Source organism: Nerophis ophidion, linkage group LG05, assembly GCF_033978795.1.
Source record: "Nerophis ophidion isolate RoL-2023_Sa linkage group LG05, RoL_Noph_v1.0, whole genome shotgun sequence".
Taxonomy (NCBI): domain Eukaryota; kingdom Metazoa; phylum Chordata; class Actinopteri; order Syngnathiformes; family Syngnathidae; genus Nerophis; species Nerophis ophidion.
In genome coordinates this window covers 37,753,160-37,772,266 of record NC_084615.1, presented here as the reverse complement: position 1 = coordinate 37,772,266, position 19,107 = coordinate 37,753,160, and the positions used below count along the sequence as shown (strand labels likewise).

The 19,107-nt window shown below is 43.3% G+C and overlaps 1 protein-coding gene across 4 annotated transcripts in view; it reads right to left on the bottom strand.

The window, feature by feature from the left end:
* The window catches only part of LOC133553037 (protein SOGA3-like), a 43,715-nt gene extending 32,545 nt beyond the window's left edge, over nt 1-11,170 (bottom strand). For 2 of the 4 annotated variants that reach the window (XM_061900780.1, XM_061900781.1), the window contains exons 1-4: nt 10,507-11,014; nt 9,687-9,911; nt 9,456-9,614; nt 9,313-9,375 (exon numbers count right to left, since the gene is read on the bottom strand). In XM_061900780.1, coding sequence (XP_061756764.1) covers nt 9,313-9,375; nt 9,456-9,614; nt 9,687-9,911; nt 10,507-10,644 — 585 coding nt within the window. In that variant the 5' untranslated portion in view covers nt 10,645-11,014. Of the gene's footprint in view, nt 1-9,312; nt 9,376-9,455; nt 9,615-9,686; nt 9,912-10,506 lie in introns of all 4 variants that reach the window. The other 2 variants (XM_061900779.1, XM_061900782.1) reach the window with 2 other exon arrangements.
* Between the last annotated feature and the right edge of the window lie 7,937 nt (nt 11,171-19,107).

Genomic DNA, 19,107 nt, shown 5'->3' with positions numbered 1-19,107 from the left:
CCAGTTCTGCGTAACAACACATGCTAGTATAACTGCCTGGCAGCATCTGGAAGTAGGCATAATGTCAGATTGCACCATTTCTCCATTAGCGTTCACCATAGATAGATAGATAGATAGTACTTTATTGATTCCTTCAGGTGAGTTCCTTCAGGAAAATTAAAATTCCAGCAGCAGTGAACAGAGTTGAGATCAATTTAAAAAAGGGTAAAAAGTAAAAAATGGGGGTTTAAAAGGAAACAAAATAGAGAAATATTACAAAAAGAATAAAAACAATGGGAATAAAAATATAACAGTAAAATAAGAATATAACAAGACAAAGTAGGCAGTAGTGACCATGTTATGAAAACGTATTGCACTGTTAATGTTTTGAATCCCCTGTCATCCTTGTACCCCCCGCCCCCGTCCCAGAGAGGAGTTGTACAGTCTAATGGCGTGTGGGACAAAGGAGTTCTTGAGTCTATTAGTCCTGCACTTGGGATGAAGCAGTCTAGCACTGAACAGGCTCCTCTGGCTACTGATAACGCTATGCAGAGGGTGACTGGCATCATCCAGGATGCTTACTAGTTTGTCAACAGTCCTCTTCTCTGCCACAGTCACCATGGCTGTAGAGCTTATCATTTGAGCATCCAGGTGAGTTGTTGGAGGGGAACGTGTGCTGTGTCTACCCCCAATCAGAGTATACGTGGATGACATGGTGGCAATAACAATACCATGAATTGATTAACGTGGACCCCGACTTAAACAAGTTGAAAAACTTATTCGGGTGTTACCATTTAGTGGTCAATTGTACGGAATATGTACTGAACTGTGCAATCTACTAATAAAAGTATCAATCAATAATAAAAAAAAAACAACAACAAATGCATGCACCAAACACCTCTTAGAAAAACTCCAAGGAAACATTGAATGGGTACAAATGGAAATTAAACCAACCAAATCCTCCAGTATCTCCACTGTTAAAGGACAACTCGCCAATGAGAGGTTTCACATCAATGACGAGCCTATACCAACAATCCTGGAAAAAAACATTAAAAGCCTCGGCCAGAGGTACAATGCAGACATGAAAGACTCCAAACAGGTAGAGCAACTGAGGCAGGATACCATCAGCAACCTCAAGCAAATTAACAGAACTGCGCTCCCCGGGAAGCTAAAGCTCTGGTGTTTCCCGTTTGGTTTTTCTGCCTTGTCCGTCTCTTGTGGCCAATTTCTATCTACAGGGTCACTCTATCCCATTCTAATCAGCTGGAGAGGCCGGTGAGCGCGCAAGTTTGGAAGTGGCTTGGACTACCAAGTTGCCTCAACAGCATATGATTGTAAGGGAATGGGGCCCTCTCTCCGCCGATCTCAATTTTGGTGGAAGAGTACAAATGTCCCAAAGCCAGGCTGGAAATTACACTCACAGCTTACCCAGGACCCATTTGTTTAAGGTTCATCCCCCATCCTAAGTAAATAGAAGCCTACTGTAGCAATAGCGGAAGAAAAGCCGCCCTCAGACACCGGGACATTGTGGGGCACATACAGCGTGGCAGAGGGGGCTTTGGGCTGGGTACAACACCACTTACATGGAAAAAGGCTTCCCCATCAGAACGTCAACATCTCGTGGTAGAGGAGCTGTGCCATCAAGAGGAGGCAGCCAGATGTGCTAAAGCAGTTTTCCAAGCCCAGTAAGGTCGATGGATGAGATGGGATGCCGGGGAAAGGAGGAAAATTGGATGGGCGAATTATGGAACATGGAGTCTAACAGGCTGAGCTTCATAATCAGAGCCACATACGATGTCCTTCCCTCTCCAACTAACCTAAATCTCTGGTTTGAAGAGGATCCGGCCTGTCTTCAGCATGCATCCTCTGCAAACCTAATGCATATCCTGGTAGGCCGCAAGGTCAGCCTAACTCAGGGAAGATACACGTTGCGCCACAACCAAATGTTGAGGTGCTTGGCCGCCGAAATGGAGCAGAAGACAGTAACCACCATGCCTTGTCCATAGGTAATCAGGACACAGTCCCACAGTTGACATCCTCGTCCTTCATTCGGAAAGGAGATAAACAACGCAACAAGGGACCAACTGCAGACTAATGCACTCTTAACGCAGCGAAAGATTGGGAAATGCAAGTGGGCCTAAGCCAGGGACTTATATACCCACAAGAAATCGCAGTGACCAACCTACGGCCAGACTTGGTTTTCTTGTCCAATGCCTGCCATCGTGTCCTCATCGCTGAGCTGACGATCAATTGGGAAGATGCCATCGATGAGGCATACCAAAGGCTATGCTAACTTTCACATAATGAAGGGTGCACAACTGATGATGTGTTGTTTGGCGAACCTCTTAGTCGTCAGTGCCAATCCCACCAAGAAATGTCTCCAACCTCACTTAAGAAGACATCTCTCCAGTATGCACTGATCTCATCAGGGATCATAAGAACCAGTCCTATTAAGCAAAATAAATATCAAACAGTACAGTAGAGTACTTGCAAATTAGACACAGACATGTAAGAAAACAAGATAACACCTGGATAGCACAGCTCAAAGTTAAATGTTAAATTAAAAAAATACACATTTAAAAAAAACAAAAAACATTTACCAACACATTTAAACACATACAAAACTACAGAAAATTGGTACCATGAGTATCGGTATTGATCCCACAGGGAATTAGTACCATATCGATTTAAATGTGAGAGGTCCCCATTCCTCGGGTAGAGCCACACGGACGTTATATTCGTACTTTGCTACGAATTCTTTCTTGAATTCAGGAGTGTTTATCACATTCTTTATCAAAATGCTGGCATACGCAACTTTCTTTGGCCCCATGGTGGATCCTTTTGCAGTCTTGTTCAATAAAGAAAAGTCTGAATCACCAACACGTGAGAACTATTTGTTTGGAACTCGATTTTGCATGGTAATATTGAGTTTGAGTTTATTTATTCAAACAGACAATGCATATTAATGAACACAGCACAAAATGTAAATATTTTTTTTAAAAATATGCCGGATTATAGCAAGGATGTTAAAATACATCTGCAGTTTCTAAACATAAAAACAGACTAATACACAGTATCATGCAAAAGACAGCACATGCAAAGCACAATACAATACATTAACAATAGGTAAAAACACTAGCATTAAGCAAAAATGTTAAAATAAGTTAAAAATGTTTGCAAGTTTTGTCATACCATAAGCGGGAAAAGGGATTATTTTGTTACGCACAATATTTGGCAGTATGATCACCAAGACAGTATAAGAAAACTGGGGCAGAAGCGTGGCGAACATTTTCAAAGAAACCTGAAGCATATCAAAACCGAGGTTTTCAATGGGCTGCTTAGGAAAACATGAGGCTCTGACCTAAACTTGCTTCTTTAGTGTAGCGTGATATAAGACAATCCATCTACTTTCCATAGACAAGATCAATCATATAAATGTGGCCAATCCTAGAGCTTTTAATACTATTGTTACTAGAGATCTACTACAGCTTCACTGTACAATATTATCTCGGTATTAAGGCCACGGTACAATATTATTGTGGTATACCTGGATGTCCAAAAATAAATACAAAATGAGAGAAATGTTACAGTGTGTACAGTGGCAGTGATGTTTAGGATAAACACACTTAAAGTAATTGAACACAAACATACTAATGTTTTATCATATTTATTACTACAAACATGTATTTTTAAGTTCAAATAGGAATGCAGGAACATCCACTGTTTAAAGAAAATGTTAAAGTCGAGTGTCTTTGAAGTGACATTGTAAATATCTGGTGTAACAATTGTGAAACAATAACGTTCAAGTTAGGGTTTTTTAACTTTTACTTTCTGAGAAACAGAGTCCTCTACAGTGGTCATTTTTTTCCACAAAAAAGGTAACTAACAATATAACTTTTAATACTGTAAATACCTCACAAACTGATATTTAGCTTTGCTGGCTTCAAATATATTTTCTGAGTGACAGTTTATGAGGTGGCGACTTGTCTGGTGTGCTGCTCTCTGCCCGAGTACAGCTGGATAGGCTACAGCCCCACCCCCGCGACATCGAGAGAGACAAGCGGTAGAAAAATGGATGGATGGATTGAGGATAAAGTAGCTTTTCAGTTTACTCTTATTTCCTGCGGTGTACAGTTTTTGTTTACCATTTCCCTCTCTGCTCTGCGACGTGACTGGCTGGCTGTATCACCATGGACACACCATCCATCCATCCATCTTCTTCCCCTTATCCGAAGTCGGGTTGTAGGGGCAGCAGCCTACGCAGAGAAGCCCAGACTTCCCTCTCCCCAGATACTTTGTCCAGGTCTTCCCGGGGGGTGCCTAGGCATTACCAGGCCAGCTCCTACCAGTCGGATGCACCCTAAACACATCCTCTCAATGAGGAGGAGCAGACTCGAGACGAAAATGGCGCGCTTTGCTTTGCAGACTGCATACTTTCTAACCTCCGCCAAACATGTTGTGTTTTCGCCAAGGTGTGTTTTTTAGCAACATAACTCAAACATCCATCCATCCATCCATCCATCATCTTCCGCTTATCCGAGGTCGGGTCGCGGGGGCAGCAGCCTAAGCAGGGAAGCCCAGACTTCCCTATCTCCAGCCACTTCGTCTAGCTCTTCCCGGGGGATCCCGAGGCGTTCCCAGGCCAGCCGGGAGACATAGTCTTTCCAACGTGTCCTGGGTCTTCCCCGTGGCCTCCTACCAGCTGGACGTGCCCTAAACACATCCCTAGGGAGGCGTTCGGGTGGCATCCTGACCAGATGCCCGAACCACCTCATCTGGCTCCTCTCGATGTGGAGGAGCAGCGGCTTTACGTTGAGCTCCTCCCGGATGGCAGAGCTTCTCACCCTATCTCTAAGGGAGAGCCCCGCCACCCGGCGGAGGAAACTCATTTCGGCCGCTTGTACCCGTGATCTTATCCTTTCGGTCATGACCCAAAGCTCATGACCATAGGTGAGGATGGGAACGTAGATCGACCGGTAAATTGAGAGCTTTGCCTTCCGGCTCAGCTCCTTCTTCACCACAACGGATCGATACAACGTCCGCATTACTGAAGACGCCGCACCGATCCGCCTGTCGATCTCACGATCCACTCTTCCCCCACTCGTGAACAAGACTCCTAGGTACTTGAACTCCTCCACTTGGGGCAGGGTCTCCTCCCCAACCCGGAGATGGCACTCCACCCTTTTCCGGGCGAGAACCATGGACTCGGACTTGGAGGTGCTGATTCTCATTCCGGTCGCTTCACACTCGGCTGCGAACCGATCCAGTGAGAGCTGAAGATCCCGGCCAGATGAAGCCATCAGGACTACATCATCTGCAAAAAGCAGAGACCTAATCCCGTGGCCACCAAACCGGAACCCCTCAACGCCTTGACTGCGCCTAGAAATTCTGTCCATAAAAGTTATGAACAGAATCGGTGACAAAGGACAGCCTTGGCGGAGTCCAACCTTCACTGGAAACGTGTCCGACTTACTGCCAGCAATGCGGACCAAGCTCTGACACCGATCATACAGGGAGCGGACTGCCACAATAAGACATTCCGATACCCCATACTCTCTGAGCACTCCCCACAGGACTTCCCGAGGGACACGGTCGAATGCCTTCTCCAAGTCCACAAAGCACATGTAGACTGGTTGGGCAAACTCCCATGCACCCTCAAGAACCCTGCCGAGAGTATAGAGCTGGTCCACAGTTCCACGACCAGGACGAAAACCACACTGTTCCTCCTGAATCCGAGGTTCGACTATCCGGCGAAGCCTCCTCTCCAGTACACCTGAATAAACCTTACCGGGAAGGCTGAGGACTGTGATCCCACGATAGTTGGAACACACCCTCCGGTCCCCCTTCTTAAAGAGAGGGACCACCACCCCGGTCTGCCAATCCAGAGGTACCGCCCCCGATGTCCACGCGATGCTGCAGAGTCTTGTCAACCAAGACAGCCCCACAGCATCCAGAGCCTTAAGGAACTCCGGGCGGATCTCATCCACCCCCGGGGCCTTGCCGCCGAGGAGCTTTTTAACTACCTCAGCGACCTCAGCCCCAGAAATAGGAGAGTCCACTACAGATTCCCCAGGCACCGCTTCCTCAAAGAAAGACGTGTTGGTGGGATTGAGGAGGTCTTCGAAGTATTCCCTCCACCGATCCACAACATCCGCAGTCGAAGTCAGCAGAACACCATCCGCACCATACACGGTGTTGATAGTGCACTGCTTCCCCTTCCTGAGGCGCCGTATGGTGGTCCAGAATCGCTTCGAAGCCGTCCGGAAGTCGTTTTCCATGGCTTCCCCGAACTCTTCCCATGTCCGAGTTTTTGCCTCCGCGACCGCTAAAGCTGCACACCGCTTGGCCCGTCGGTACCCGTCCACTGCCTCCGGAGTCCTATGAGCCAAAAGAACCCGATAGGACTCCTTCTTCAGCTTGACGGCATCCCTCACTGCTGGTGTCCACCAACGGGTTCTGGGATTACCGCCACGACAGGCACCAACAACCTTGCGGCCACAGCTCCAATCAGCCGCCTCGACAATAGAGGTTCGGAACATGGTCCACTCGGACCCAATGTCCCGCACCTCCCTCGTGACATGTTCAAAGTTCTCCCGGAGGTGTGAATTGAAACTCTCTCTGACAGGAGACTCTGCCAGACGTTCCCAGCAGACCCTCACAATGCGCTTGGGCCTGCCAGGTCTGTCCGGCATCCTCCCCCACCATCGCAGCCAACTCACCACCAGGTGGTGATCGGTAGAAAGCTCCGCCCCTCTCTTCACCCGAGTGTCCAAAACATAAGGCCGCAAATCCGATGACACAACTACAAAGTCGATCATGGAACTGCGGCCTAGGGTGTCCTGGTGCCAAGTGCACGTATGGACACCCTTATGTTTGAACATGGTGTTTGTTATCGACAAACTGTGACGAGCACAAAAGTCCAATAGCAAAACACCACTCGGGTTTAGATCCGGGCGACCATTCTTCCCAATCACGCCTCTCCAGGTTTCACTGTCGTTGCCAACATGAGCGTTGAAGTCTCCCAGTAGGACAAGGGAATCACCCGGAGGAGCACTTTCCAGTACTCCCTCGAGTGTACCCAAAAAGGGTGGGTATTCTGAACTGCTGTTTGGTGCGTAAGCACAGACAACAGTCAGGACCCGTTCCCCCACCCGAAGGCGAAGGGAAGCTACCCTCTCGTCCACTGGGTTGAACTCAAACGTACAGGCTTTGAGCCGGGGGGCAACCAGAATTGCCACCCCAGCCCGTCGCCTCTCACTGCCGGCAACGCCAGAGTGGAAGATGGTCCAGTCCCTCTCGAGAGAACTGGTTCCAGAGCCCTTGCTGTGCGTCGAGGTGAGTCCGACTATATCCAGCCGGAACTTCTCTACCTCGCGCACTAGCTCAGGCTCCTTCCCCCCCAGTGAGGTGACGTTCCACGTCCCAAGAGCTAGCTTCTGTAGCCGAGGATCGGACCGCCAAGTGCCCTGCCTTCGGCTGCCGCCCAGCTCACAATGCACCCGACCTCTATGGCCCCTCCTATGAGTGGTGAGCCCATTGGAGGGATGACCCACGTTGCCTCTTCGGGCTGTGCCCGGCCGGGCCCCATGGGAACAGGCCCGACCACCAGGCGCTCGCCATCGTGCCCCAACTCCGGGCCTGGCTCCAGAGCGGGGCCCCGGTGACCCACGTCCGGGCGAGGGAAATCTGGGTTCATTTCGTTGTAATTCCATAATAACTCAAACAGTTATGGACAAATATTTTCAGAAAATTTCCAAAAATCAATTCCTCTTATCCACTACGAGTACAAACACACTTCACTTCCTGCTTACTGCGTTCTCAATTCCATTTACGCAGAGGAAACGTAGTTTTATTTTCCAACCCGGCCATCGCTAAAGTGTCACCAAAAAAATATATTGCCTTTGTTTTGCTCAAAATAATGTAGGTAATAAAAGGGAATAAGGAAATCATTAGAATACTTAATTGATATTGTAACATTGCCATCCTGTGTTTTTTATCTCATTATAACTATGATAAAACATTTTATCATTCAATGATGTTGAAAATGTGAAATATCTGTATCAGCATTGGTATGACCATATAGGTGGGTTGCAATCACGTGACCAAGAGGCACTTCTGGGTTTCAGACGATGGTCTAGGCCCTACTAGGGTACTGTTTATTTACCGTGCCTGAATCCGTGCAGATTTAGGCTTATTTTGAAAGGTTTAGAGGCAAATATAAAAGCAATCATGAAAAAAATATTTAAAATGGGATGGAGTGGAGTTTTAAACTCTTAAGAAAAAAATATTTTTGGGAATATTTAAACAATTTATCATTACCAAGAGGTTACAGCTACCTCACTTCACTTGAGACTTACGCTATTTGGAGAAGAAAGCGATCATTGCAGACACAAGCAGTCCGATTGTATTCTACAAGATGATGAATGTGTAGTATGGCCCGCAAGTATATACTGAATTATATACTAGAAAACAAGTGCTTATTACATTTGAACAGAAGTGTGGATAGAAACATGTTACAACAGAAACTAACCAGATATTAACAGTAAATTAACAAGTACATTAATGATCATTTTAAGAAAATTACACAAATGGAAATGACAAAAGATGTGTCTGCATATGTCAGCAAACAAATTAAGAGCCTTGGTAACCTGTTTTGATATGGTTGTTTTATCATATATACAGTATATGTCAAATAATATACTGTGATCTATATTGCTAATATAGATCACAGTATATTATTTGACATATACAGCAATAGATAATGTCCGTCTATTACCTGACATCTTCTATGTCAGCTACTTCTCTTTGTTTATAATGTCTATATTCTATTTTCTGCTGGATTTACTCTCTTTTTTATGATGGGGCTGCCACATATACTGTAATTTTGTACATAGTAATTGGTATATAACGTATATTGTTATAGACATATTATATCTGTATATATAATATACTGTACACATATTAAGTATATATTGTATATATTCGCAGATATGTTATATTTTACATTGCTATATCTAGTCTATTTATACCTGCATTGTCCTTTTCGATCCTTACACTTTCCATCATTGTAACTGAGCTACTGTGTTGACAATTTCCCTTGTGGATCATTAATGTTTGTCTAAGTCTATATCGTTATCACAGGAGGCTGCAATATATCTTGCAATATAGATTATAGGCAGTATAGCCCCTCCCTACTTGCTCTCTTGCAAATACAAGCAAACTTAAAACAAGACTCAGGTTATCAAATATGAAACATACGAAAGCAGCTACTAGCGGAAGGACATATTTTTAATATTCACCATGTCAAAGCTGACACAGGAGGAGGGGGCTCACCTCAGTGGGAGTCTGTGCTGCTTTCTTATCTGTCTTCTGGACATCCTTGCCACTTCGTCTCTTCTGAAGAAAGTCAATGATGGTAGATTCTTGTGAAAAAGGGAACATCTCGCTAGCCTACTTGATGACTGTACAGCGCATACCTCTTTGGATTTGTCCAGCTCATTCTGCAGAGCTTGTTTGGTCACCTCCACCTCGATGAGGTTCTGCCTCAGTTTCTCATTTTCATCCTCAGTTTTGGTGCGGTTCTCCTCCACCTTTTCCAGCTCGTGATGGAGCCTCACCGACACGTCTTTGGCAACCTGCAGTTCACATTGACAACTTCATGATGTGACTAATTCCATGATATCCGTTCTACCACCGTACTGCTGCACCTTCAGGTCCTGTTCCAGACTCCTGAGCAGCTCCTCGTCGATCTCTCCCGTCTGGGCGTAGCGCAGCCGCTTCCTCTCTGCCTTGCGCAGGCGATACTGCAGGATCCGGCAGTTTTTGTTGGCTCTCTCCAGCTCGCGCCTCATTTCCTGCAGCTGGCAGGTGTCCTCCTCGTAGAATGTGTCCCGCATCTCGTCCATCTCGGCCCTCATCTCCTCTATCTCACACTGGAAACGGCAAAGGAAGAAACATCTCTAACTAAAATTTTTATTTGGACTGTTAATGCAACTAAATAAACCACATGTGGGTGATGGGTAATGTCAGCCCAATTTGCTGTCCTTCTTTTGGAACAAAATAGGATATTGATTGCAGGGGATTAATGCTAGTCTGATCGATAACCAATTAGTCATCTGTCAGTGGGATTTTGGTGCAGATCTAACTTGATGCAAGTGTTCAGCGCAATGGTTAATGACCCAGCTGCACACATTTAGTCATATTACAAAATGACATGCACAACTTAGACATCTAAATGCTAGAACTGAGCTTTTGCAAATGTGGCAATGCCTGTTTTTGTTTTAAAACAGTAGTGGTTTTATTATTGTTGTATATTTGCAGTGCTGTGAAAGGGTGCTGCATCATACTGAAGCTTTTAACTGGCGACCCTTTTAAACTGCATGATTTGGTCAAATGGTTTCAAAATGCTAATGTGATGAACATTATGGACGCAGCAATTGCATCTTGTTAGAGTAAAGGCTTATCTTGCCATCAAGTTGTTTACGAGCAAAACAAAAAAGCTGCAGAAGTTGACGCAGCATTTACAACCTTAAGGATGTGGTTTTCCTCCAAAAGTCTCTCCATATCTTCTCGAAACAGGGCCTCCTGCTGTGTCATGAAGCCCGCCTCGGTGGCGTCTTCAGCCGGCTCTGGGTCACCGAGAGCAGCCTCCTCTGTGTTGGACATGCTTTGAACCCCGTTTTTTGTCCTCCAAAGACCTCTGACTTTTTTTTTTCTTCTACCGGCTCCAGTGAACACAACACGAACGAGGCCCTGCCTGCTCGGCTGCTGATGTGAGCTTCCGCCGCTGCACCGTGTAGCCGAGCAGCTTCACTCACTCCCGCGGACCCCCCGGCGTCTCGTTCACCGAGCACAAACGTCCATGTAGAGTAGCTTTTAACGTGCGTAAAGATACGCAAATACTCGAGGGAAAGGCAGCATCCGCCCTGTTTGCTGGGACCAGCCTCAGCACCACCCGTCATCCGGGTGAGCAGACGCACCACCGAGGCTCTAGGGCTCCCTCTACCGGCCGTCAGAGTCTCCCCACCGGCATTCTTACTTCTTTTTTTGTACCCCAGGTGCTTCAAACCGCCTCGGACAAAAATATACAGCAAGATAGTCCGCAACTGCACACTTCGTGAATGCTAGGAATTACCTAAAAACAACCTCATTCCTATGCGGGTGTTCACTGTTATGAATGAAGGACTTGTAGTATATTTATATACATGTTATTTTTCAACAAACTCATAAATGTGCGCAAGTTGTTCTTAAAGGCCTACTGAAACCCACTACTACCCACCACGAAGTCTGATAGTTTATATATCAATGATGAAATATTAACATTGCAACACATGCCAATACGGCCTTTTTAGTTTACTAAATTGCAATTGTAAATCTCTTCTTGAAAACGTCGCGCAATGATGACGTGTAGGCGTGACGTCACGGGCTGTTAGGAAATATGAGCGCTGCACACACACAGAGCAATAAGTCGTCTGCTTTAACTGCATAATTACACAGTATTTTGGACAACTGTGTTGCTGAATCTTTTGCAATTTGTTCAATTAATAATGGAGGAGTCAAAGTAGAAAGATGGAGTTGGGAAGCTTTAGCCTTTAGCCACACAAACACACGGTGATTCCTTGTTTAAAATTGCCGGAGGTGAAACTTTACTATGGATCACAGCGAACATGGATCCCGACCGAATGTCAACCAGAAGGTTTCGGTGAGAAAATTGTGGTAAAAAGTTGCTTCTTACCGGAGATCAGCTGAGCTTGTGCCGCCCATAAAGCTGCCGTCGACTCCCCTGAGACATTGGCATCAAGACACCCGTGGACACACACCTCCGACTATCAGGTAATATTAAACTGACTAAAACACTAGCAACACAATAGAAAGATAAGGGATTTCCCAGAGTTATCCTAGTAAATGTGTCTAAAAACATCGGAATCCGTCCCAATGCAATTACGTTTTTTTTTTCTTCTTCTAGTCTGTCGCTATCAATATCCTCAAACACAAATCTTTCGTTCTCGCTCAAATTAATGGGGAAATTGTCGTTTTCTCGGTCCGAATAGCTCTTTTTGTTGGAGGCTCCCATTAAAAACAATGTGAATATGTGAGGAGCCATCAACATGTGACATCATCATCTGTGACTTCCGGTAGAGGCAGAGCTTTTCTGTTAGCACCAAAAGTTGCAAACTTTATCGTGGATGTTCTCTACTAATCAAACTGATTAACTTGGACCCCGACTTAAACAAGTTGAAAAACTTATTCGGGTGTTACCATTAAGTGGTCGATTGTACGGAATACGTACTGTACTGTGCAACCATCCATCCATCCATCTATTTTCCTCCGCTTATCCCACGTCAGGTCGCGGGGGCAGCAGCCTAAGCAGGGAAGCCCAGACTTCCCTCTCCCCAGCCACTTTGTCCTTCTCTTCTCGGGGGATCCCGAGGCGTTTCCAGGCCAGCCGGGAAACATAGTCTTCCTAACGTGTCCTGGGTCTTCCCCGCTGCCTTCTACCGGTTGGACGTGCCCTAAACACCTCCCCAAGGAGGCGTTCAGGTGGCATCCTGACCAGATGCCCGAACGACCTCATCTGGCTCCTTTCGATGTGGAGGAGCAGCGGCTTTACTTTGAGCTCCCCCGGATGGCAGAGCTTCTCACCCTATCTGTAAGGAAGAACCCCGCCACCCGACGGAGGAAGCTCATTTCGGCCGCTATACTTTGCGATATACTAATAAAAGTTTCAATCAATCAATCAATAAATGCTTTCTATGTGATTTTGGTGTGTTTCCTGTATATTTGGATAATTTTCATGGTCAAAATTGCAAAAATTCTGTGTTTCCTGATCAAAATATCGTGCAAGGGGGCGCATGCTTGTTGCCACGGGGAAAAGGCAGGCCATGAGGCAGCAAGTACCTCTGCCTCAAGGTAGGGGTCGATATATTGTCAACTTGCAGTTCTATGCTTCAGCAGTACCCTGACTCGCCACACTAGCAGACAAATGTCTCTTCAGCGGAAGCCAGACTTTTTTTTATTTATTTTTTTTTTTTACTGTATTTATAACAAACATGGTATTTTTATTAGAATAAGCCAGCTTTTGCGGCTGTTTTTTGTCAGATGCACACATATTGCTTGGAATTAAATTTAATTCAATAAATGTGTCTGCCAATAGGGATTCACGGTGGAAGAGGGGTTAGTGCGTCTGCCTCACAATACGAAGGTCCTGAGTAGTCAGGGTTCAATCCCGGGCTCGGGATCTTTCTGTGTTGAGTTTGCATGTCCTCCCCGTGATTGCGTGGGTTCCCTCCGGGTACTCCGGCTTCCTCCCACTTCCAAAGACATGCACCTGGGGATAGGTTGATTGGCAACACTAAATGGTCCCTAGTGTGTGAATGTGACTGTCTGTCTATCTGTTTTGGCCCTGCGATGAGGTGGCAACTTTTCCAGGGTGTACTCCGTCTTCCGCCCGATTGTAGCTGAGATAGGCACCAGCGCCCCCCGCGACCCCAAAGGGAATAATCGGTAGGAAATGGATGGATGGATGTCTGCCAATATGGAGGATTACATATTGTATCCAAGATTAAATACTTCTCTAAACTGGACTTTAAGACAAAATTAATGTGATCATACAAAATACGTTTTCATGGAGGATAGCTATTGCTGCTTCAGACACAAATGCAAAAAGGTAATATAGATTCACAATACTGGATGTTTTTTTTTGTTAAAAACAAATGGGACCAAAACGTATTTAATAACAACTTTATCAAATACTTTTTGGACCCATTTATCATATCATAATATCATTATGAAAACGTTTTTATGAAAGTAAATAATTCTCTTAATTTTCCTGTTACTCTAATGTGCAACCTAAATCAACAATGAGCTGCACATATGAATTTAAGAAAAAAAAAAAAAGATTAAAAACCTTCCAAAGTGTCCGTGGCTCACCTGGTGTTTAGTTCACCGCACGTCACTGGATCAAACAGTTTAGTTGAGTTAACTTATAAATTAGAGTAACAGCCATATTTTCGAATGAGTGCAATTTTGGACAACATATTTTAACGTTTTGTGAGTTCAAAATACATATTTCGATTAACGACACATGTTATGACACTAACGGCATGCCGTAAAAAGGTTTCAAGATGGCGGCCTAATGTGTCCGGTTTGAAAGTTTTCCAAAAAGGTGTTCACTTGTCTAATTATGTTAAATATATTTCACTATCAAGTGGTTGCTTGTTACACGTTATTTTGTTGAAACTATACTTAATCCGTGTGTTATGTTCTATAAACCTTTTGTGATGTAGCTTGGTTTTTGTTCGGGTTTACTGGATTTAGTGTTAGTAAGACTGCTTGTAACTGAACTGTTGGACACTTTTCCAGTCCCACACCTTTATTTTGCTTTAATTTTCTCCCAAAACTTTACTTTGTTCCCAGAATTCCGCGACTAATTCTGTTTCCAGCAGAGGGCGCAGTGCAGTCACAACACAGATTCAAATTCCACTCAGGAGGAGGGTGAGTAAAAAAGATGACTGTTTCCAATGTGCCAGGAGAGAATGAACTCCTTTGCTAATGAGATGAGGGAGTGGCGGGTTGGGTTTGCAAGGCTAAACCCTCTTCAGGCGACCCTTTTCCCTCCAACAGTTTGTGGAAGACTCCAAATACTATAGTAGATATTTGTGTTGTATTAAACTTGCAACAAGTGGGCTTTGAGTCAAACTGCACCATTTTGTGTGACAGTTTTAAGCATGGGCACCTTTCTGTAGAAGGTGGCATGCAGGTTATTATGACCCTGTGCTAAAAGCCTTTGATTGACAAGGCTTGGCCCTTTTAGAATCCCTTTAATCCTAGGCTTACATCCTCTTTGTCCCCAAGGAGGACACATACACCTCTCTCCTCTCATACGAGCCACAATTCAGTGGCTGCATCCCTCATGGTGAAGGGAGTGCACCCTTTACTCTGAAGCTAAGAGTCAGCGAGAGTGCATCAGGATAAGAAGTACAATATGATCTTAAAGTTTAAACACAATCTCAATTTTGAAAAGTTAAAGTACCAATGATTGTCACACACATACTAGATGTGGTGAAATTATTCTCTGCATTTGACCCATCACCCTTGATCACCCCCTGGGAGGGGAGGGGAGCAGTGGGCAGCAGCGGTGCCCCGCCCGGGAATTATTTATGGGGTTTTAACACCCAATTCCAACCCTTAATGCTGAGTGCTAAGCAGGGAGGTAATGGGTCCCATTTTTATAGTCTTTGGTACGACTCGGTCGGGATTTGAACTCACGACCTACTGATCTCAGGGCGGACACTAACCACTAGGCCACTGAGTAGGTCGTTCGAAGTTACCAAAATTGAAATAGTCAGTTCCAGAGTAAAACTGAAACGACGGTTCCATTAAGTAATGTTTTTGGTAACTTCAATGCAAGCATAAACCTAAATTAGGCACTTTTACCATACGAATTAAAATGAACTACTAACCCCTTTGATGTGCACTTTTTTTTTTTTTACATGCTTTGCTATTTAAATAACTGTAAAAACAGGTTAAACTTGTAAACAATGCATTGTGTGTACAGCTTTCAATACAAAATATTATATACTGTATATGTAATATGTAAATATTACATGTTTTATTTTATATTGCTACTATGGTACATTTTTAGTCTACCTTAAATATGCATTATCCTTTACATCCTCTGTAACTGAGCTACTGTGTGCAACAATTTCCCTTGTGGATCATTAAAGTTTGTCTAAGTCTAACATGTGACAAGGATGGAGGCATGTACCGGGAAGGTGAGTCTACTTTCTTCACATCAATTACACACCCCGTTTCCGTATGAGTTGGGAAATTGTGTTAGTTGCAAATATAAACGGACTACAATGATTTGCAAATCCTTTTCAACCCATATTCAGTTGAATATGCTACAAAGACAACATATTTGATGTTCAAAATGATAAACATTTTTTTTGTGTGCAAATAATCATTCATTTTAGAATTAGATGCCAGCAACACATGACAAAGAAGTTGGGGAATGTGGTAAAAAATACTAAATAAGTTGAGGAATGCTCATCAAACACTTATTTGGAACATTCCACAGGTGTGCAGGCTAATTGGGAACAGGTGAGTGCCATGATTGGGTATAAAAGCAGCTTCCATGAAATGCTAAGTAATTCACAAACAAGGATGGAGCGAGGGTCACCAATTTGTAAGCAAATTGTCGAACTGTTTTAGAACAACATTTCTCAACAAGTTATTGCAAGGAATTTAGGGATTTTAACATATACGGTCCATAAAATCATCAAAAAGTTCAGAGAATCTGGAGAAATCACTGCATGTAAGCCATGATGTTACGGACCTTTGATCCCTCAGGCGGTACTGCATCAAAAACTGACATCAGTGTGTAAAGGATATCACCAAATGGGCTCAAGAACACTTCATAAAACCACTGTCAGTAACTACAGAAGGTCGCTACATCTGTAAGTGCAAGTTAAAATTCTACTATGCAAAGCGAAAGCCATTTATCAACAATACCCAGGAACGCCGCAGGCTTCGCTGGGCCCGAACTCATTTAAGATGGACTGATGCAAAGTGGAAATGTGTTCTGTGGTCTGATGAGCCCACATTTCAAATTATATTTGGAAACTGTGGATGTGGTGTCCTCCAGAACAAAGAGGAAAACAACCATCCGGATTGTTATAGGCGCAAAGTTCAAAAGCCAGCATCTGTGATGGTATGGGGATGTATTAGTGCCCAAGGCATGGGTAACTTACACATCTGCGATGGCACCATTAATGCTGAAAAGTACATACAGGTTTTGGAGCAACATATGTTGTCATCCAAGCAACGTTATCATGGACGTTCCTGCTTATTTAAGCAAAACAAAGCCAAGCCACGTGTTACAACAGCGTGGCTTTGTAGTAAAAGAGTGCGGGTACTTTCCTGGCCCGCCTGCAGTCCAGACCTGTCTCCCATCGAAAATGTGTGGTGCATTATGAAGCGTAAAATACAACAACAAGACCCCGGACTGTTGAACAACTTAAGCTGTACATCAAGCAAGAATGGTAACGAATTCCACTTTCAAAGCTTCAACAATTAGTTTCCTCAGTTCCCAAACGTTTATTGAGTGTTGTTAAAAGAAAAGGTGATGTAACACAGTGGTGAACATGCCCTTTAACAACCAATTTGGCACGTGTTGCAGCCATGGGATTCTAAGTTAATTATTATTTGCAAAAAAAATAAAGTTTATGAGTTTGAACATCAAATATCTTGTCTTTGTAGTGCATTCAACTGAATATGGGTTTAAAAGGATTTGCAAATCATTGTATTCCGTTTATATTTACATCTAACACAATTTCCCAACTCATATGGAAACGGGGTTTGTACAATAAGCACAGCTTATTTTGCAATATGCATTCCATTCTTGTACTTTGATTATTGGAGTAGCTAAAGCCTTGTTGTACTGAGCAGAACAGAGATTGTATCACAGTGTTTCCTAGTCTATGGCCATCGTCACATTTTTTCCTCATTCACACATAAAGCTTAAGTAACAGCGAAATGTGCTTTCACAGCTAATCCTTAAGATCCTCACTGAGTTGATGCGCCAATATCTTAGGTTTGTATGAGACATTAGAGATGTGTTTTTTGAGAAAATGGGGTTTGAACTTGAAATTGTATAACCTTTCAGATTGCAGGGATGGGCAGCCCAGTAGGTAGTTTTAATAACAAATAAACCTTCAGAGGGCATGTTAACCCACAAATGGTCATGGTGTATAAGTTAAACTATATTTTTGTAGCGCTGCAAGTGATTACAAAAAATTTGCGATTCGTTAATCATGGTCTGTAAATAATACAAATAATCTCTTTTTTAATCTCAACTAAAATGTGGAAACAGCCCTCAATTTGAGACATCTTCATTTAAATTCATTACATTATTGTAAAGATACTTGTATAAAATCAAAAAAGGGGCTTTATAAAATAATTGGTTGTTTTTAACAGACATAAAATATGCAGTCTGTTTTATGTACTAAATTAAAACATCAAGTCCCTATCAAGTGCTGAAGTTAACACAAAAAACAGTAAAAGTATTTTTATGAGCAATAGATAATGAACGTTGAACTTGTTGCTTTTCCTCTGCTTCAGATAATATACAATGAATAAAACCAACCCATTAATTAAAGTGCTTGCACATGTTACCAGTAGTAGTTTAAGACTTAAATATAGATGAATACATTTTTATATTTGATACATTTTTTGTAAAACGGATTACAGGAATCGTTGGCTGTGGTTGGCCCGTGATTTCCTGACTATGTATCACTTATGTCGAGTACACATACATTCATGTGCAACATTATCTCATGTTTTTAACCGTATTTAACACATTACTTTTACTAACAGGTTTTGATTTCAATAATTTAAACCGCAATCTCCTAAATGTAAGTGTGCTCTGATTTCAACTATAATGCACACATGTGTGTACAGATGATGTATCACTGCTGATTTTAAATAAAATGGGAAAATCACCATGTAAGATATCAATATACTGATGCACATATGTGTTATAATAGTATGAAGTCAGCTTAATGTGGTTCAAAACACACCTAGAATTAAGTTCATTTCTTCTCTTGTGTAATGGACAGATGCATGCTAAACAAAAATAAATCATTGTCAACTCTACTCTAAAAAAAAGACAACATTCAAACCATAGACACACTTCTGATGCATCCTTTTCGCAGCATGAAGCTACTGTTGTTTTCAGTCAAGCATAGGAGTAGAAAACTTGAAGGCATACAGAAACAATAACGTTAGAGATTAAAAGTTCGATCAAAGTGATTAAAAAACACAATAAGTCAATTCTGACTGTAATTAATCGTGTTTTGTAATTAATGGCAATTAACGCGATAATCCCCTCACCCCCTAATTGTTTCATATTTTTTGTATGGCTTTGGAGTATAAATTGAACTGTTTGCATGTTTCTTTATACATGAAGGCACAAAATAAACTGCGCACAGTGTTGAGTTCCAGAGAATACGTGTTTGCAGATTAACGGAAGCCTTCTTCTCCAATGACCTGCTTTCTCAGGCAGCCCTCGAACTGATGCGGAAGTAAGCTCTTTTGGAGCTAAAGCCAATTTGCTCCCAAAGATTAGGG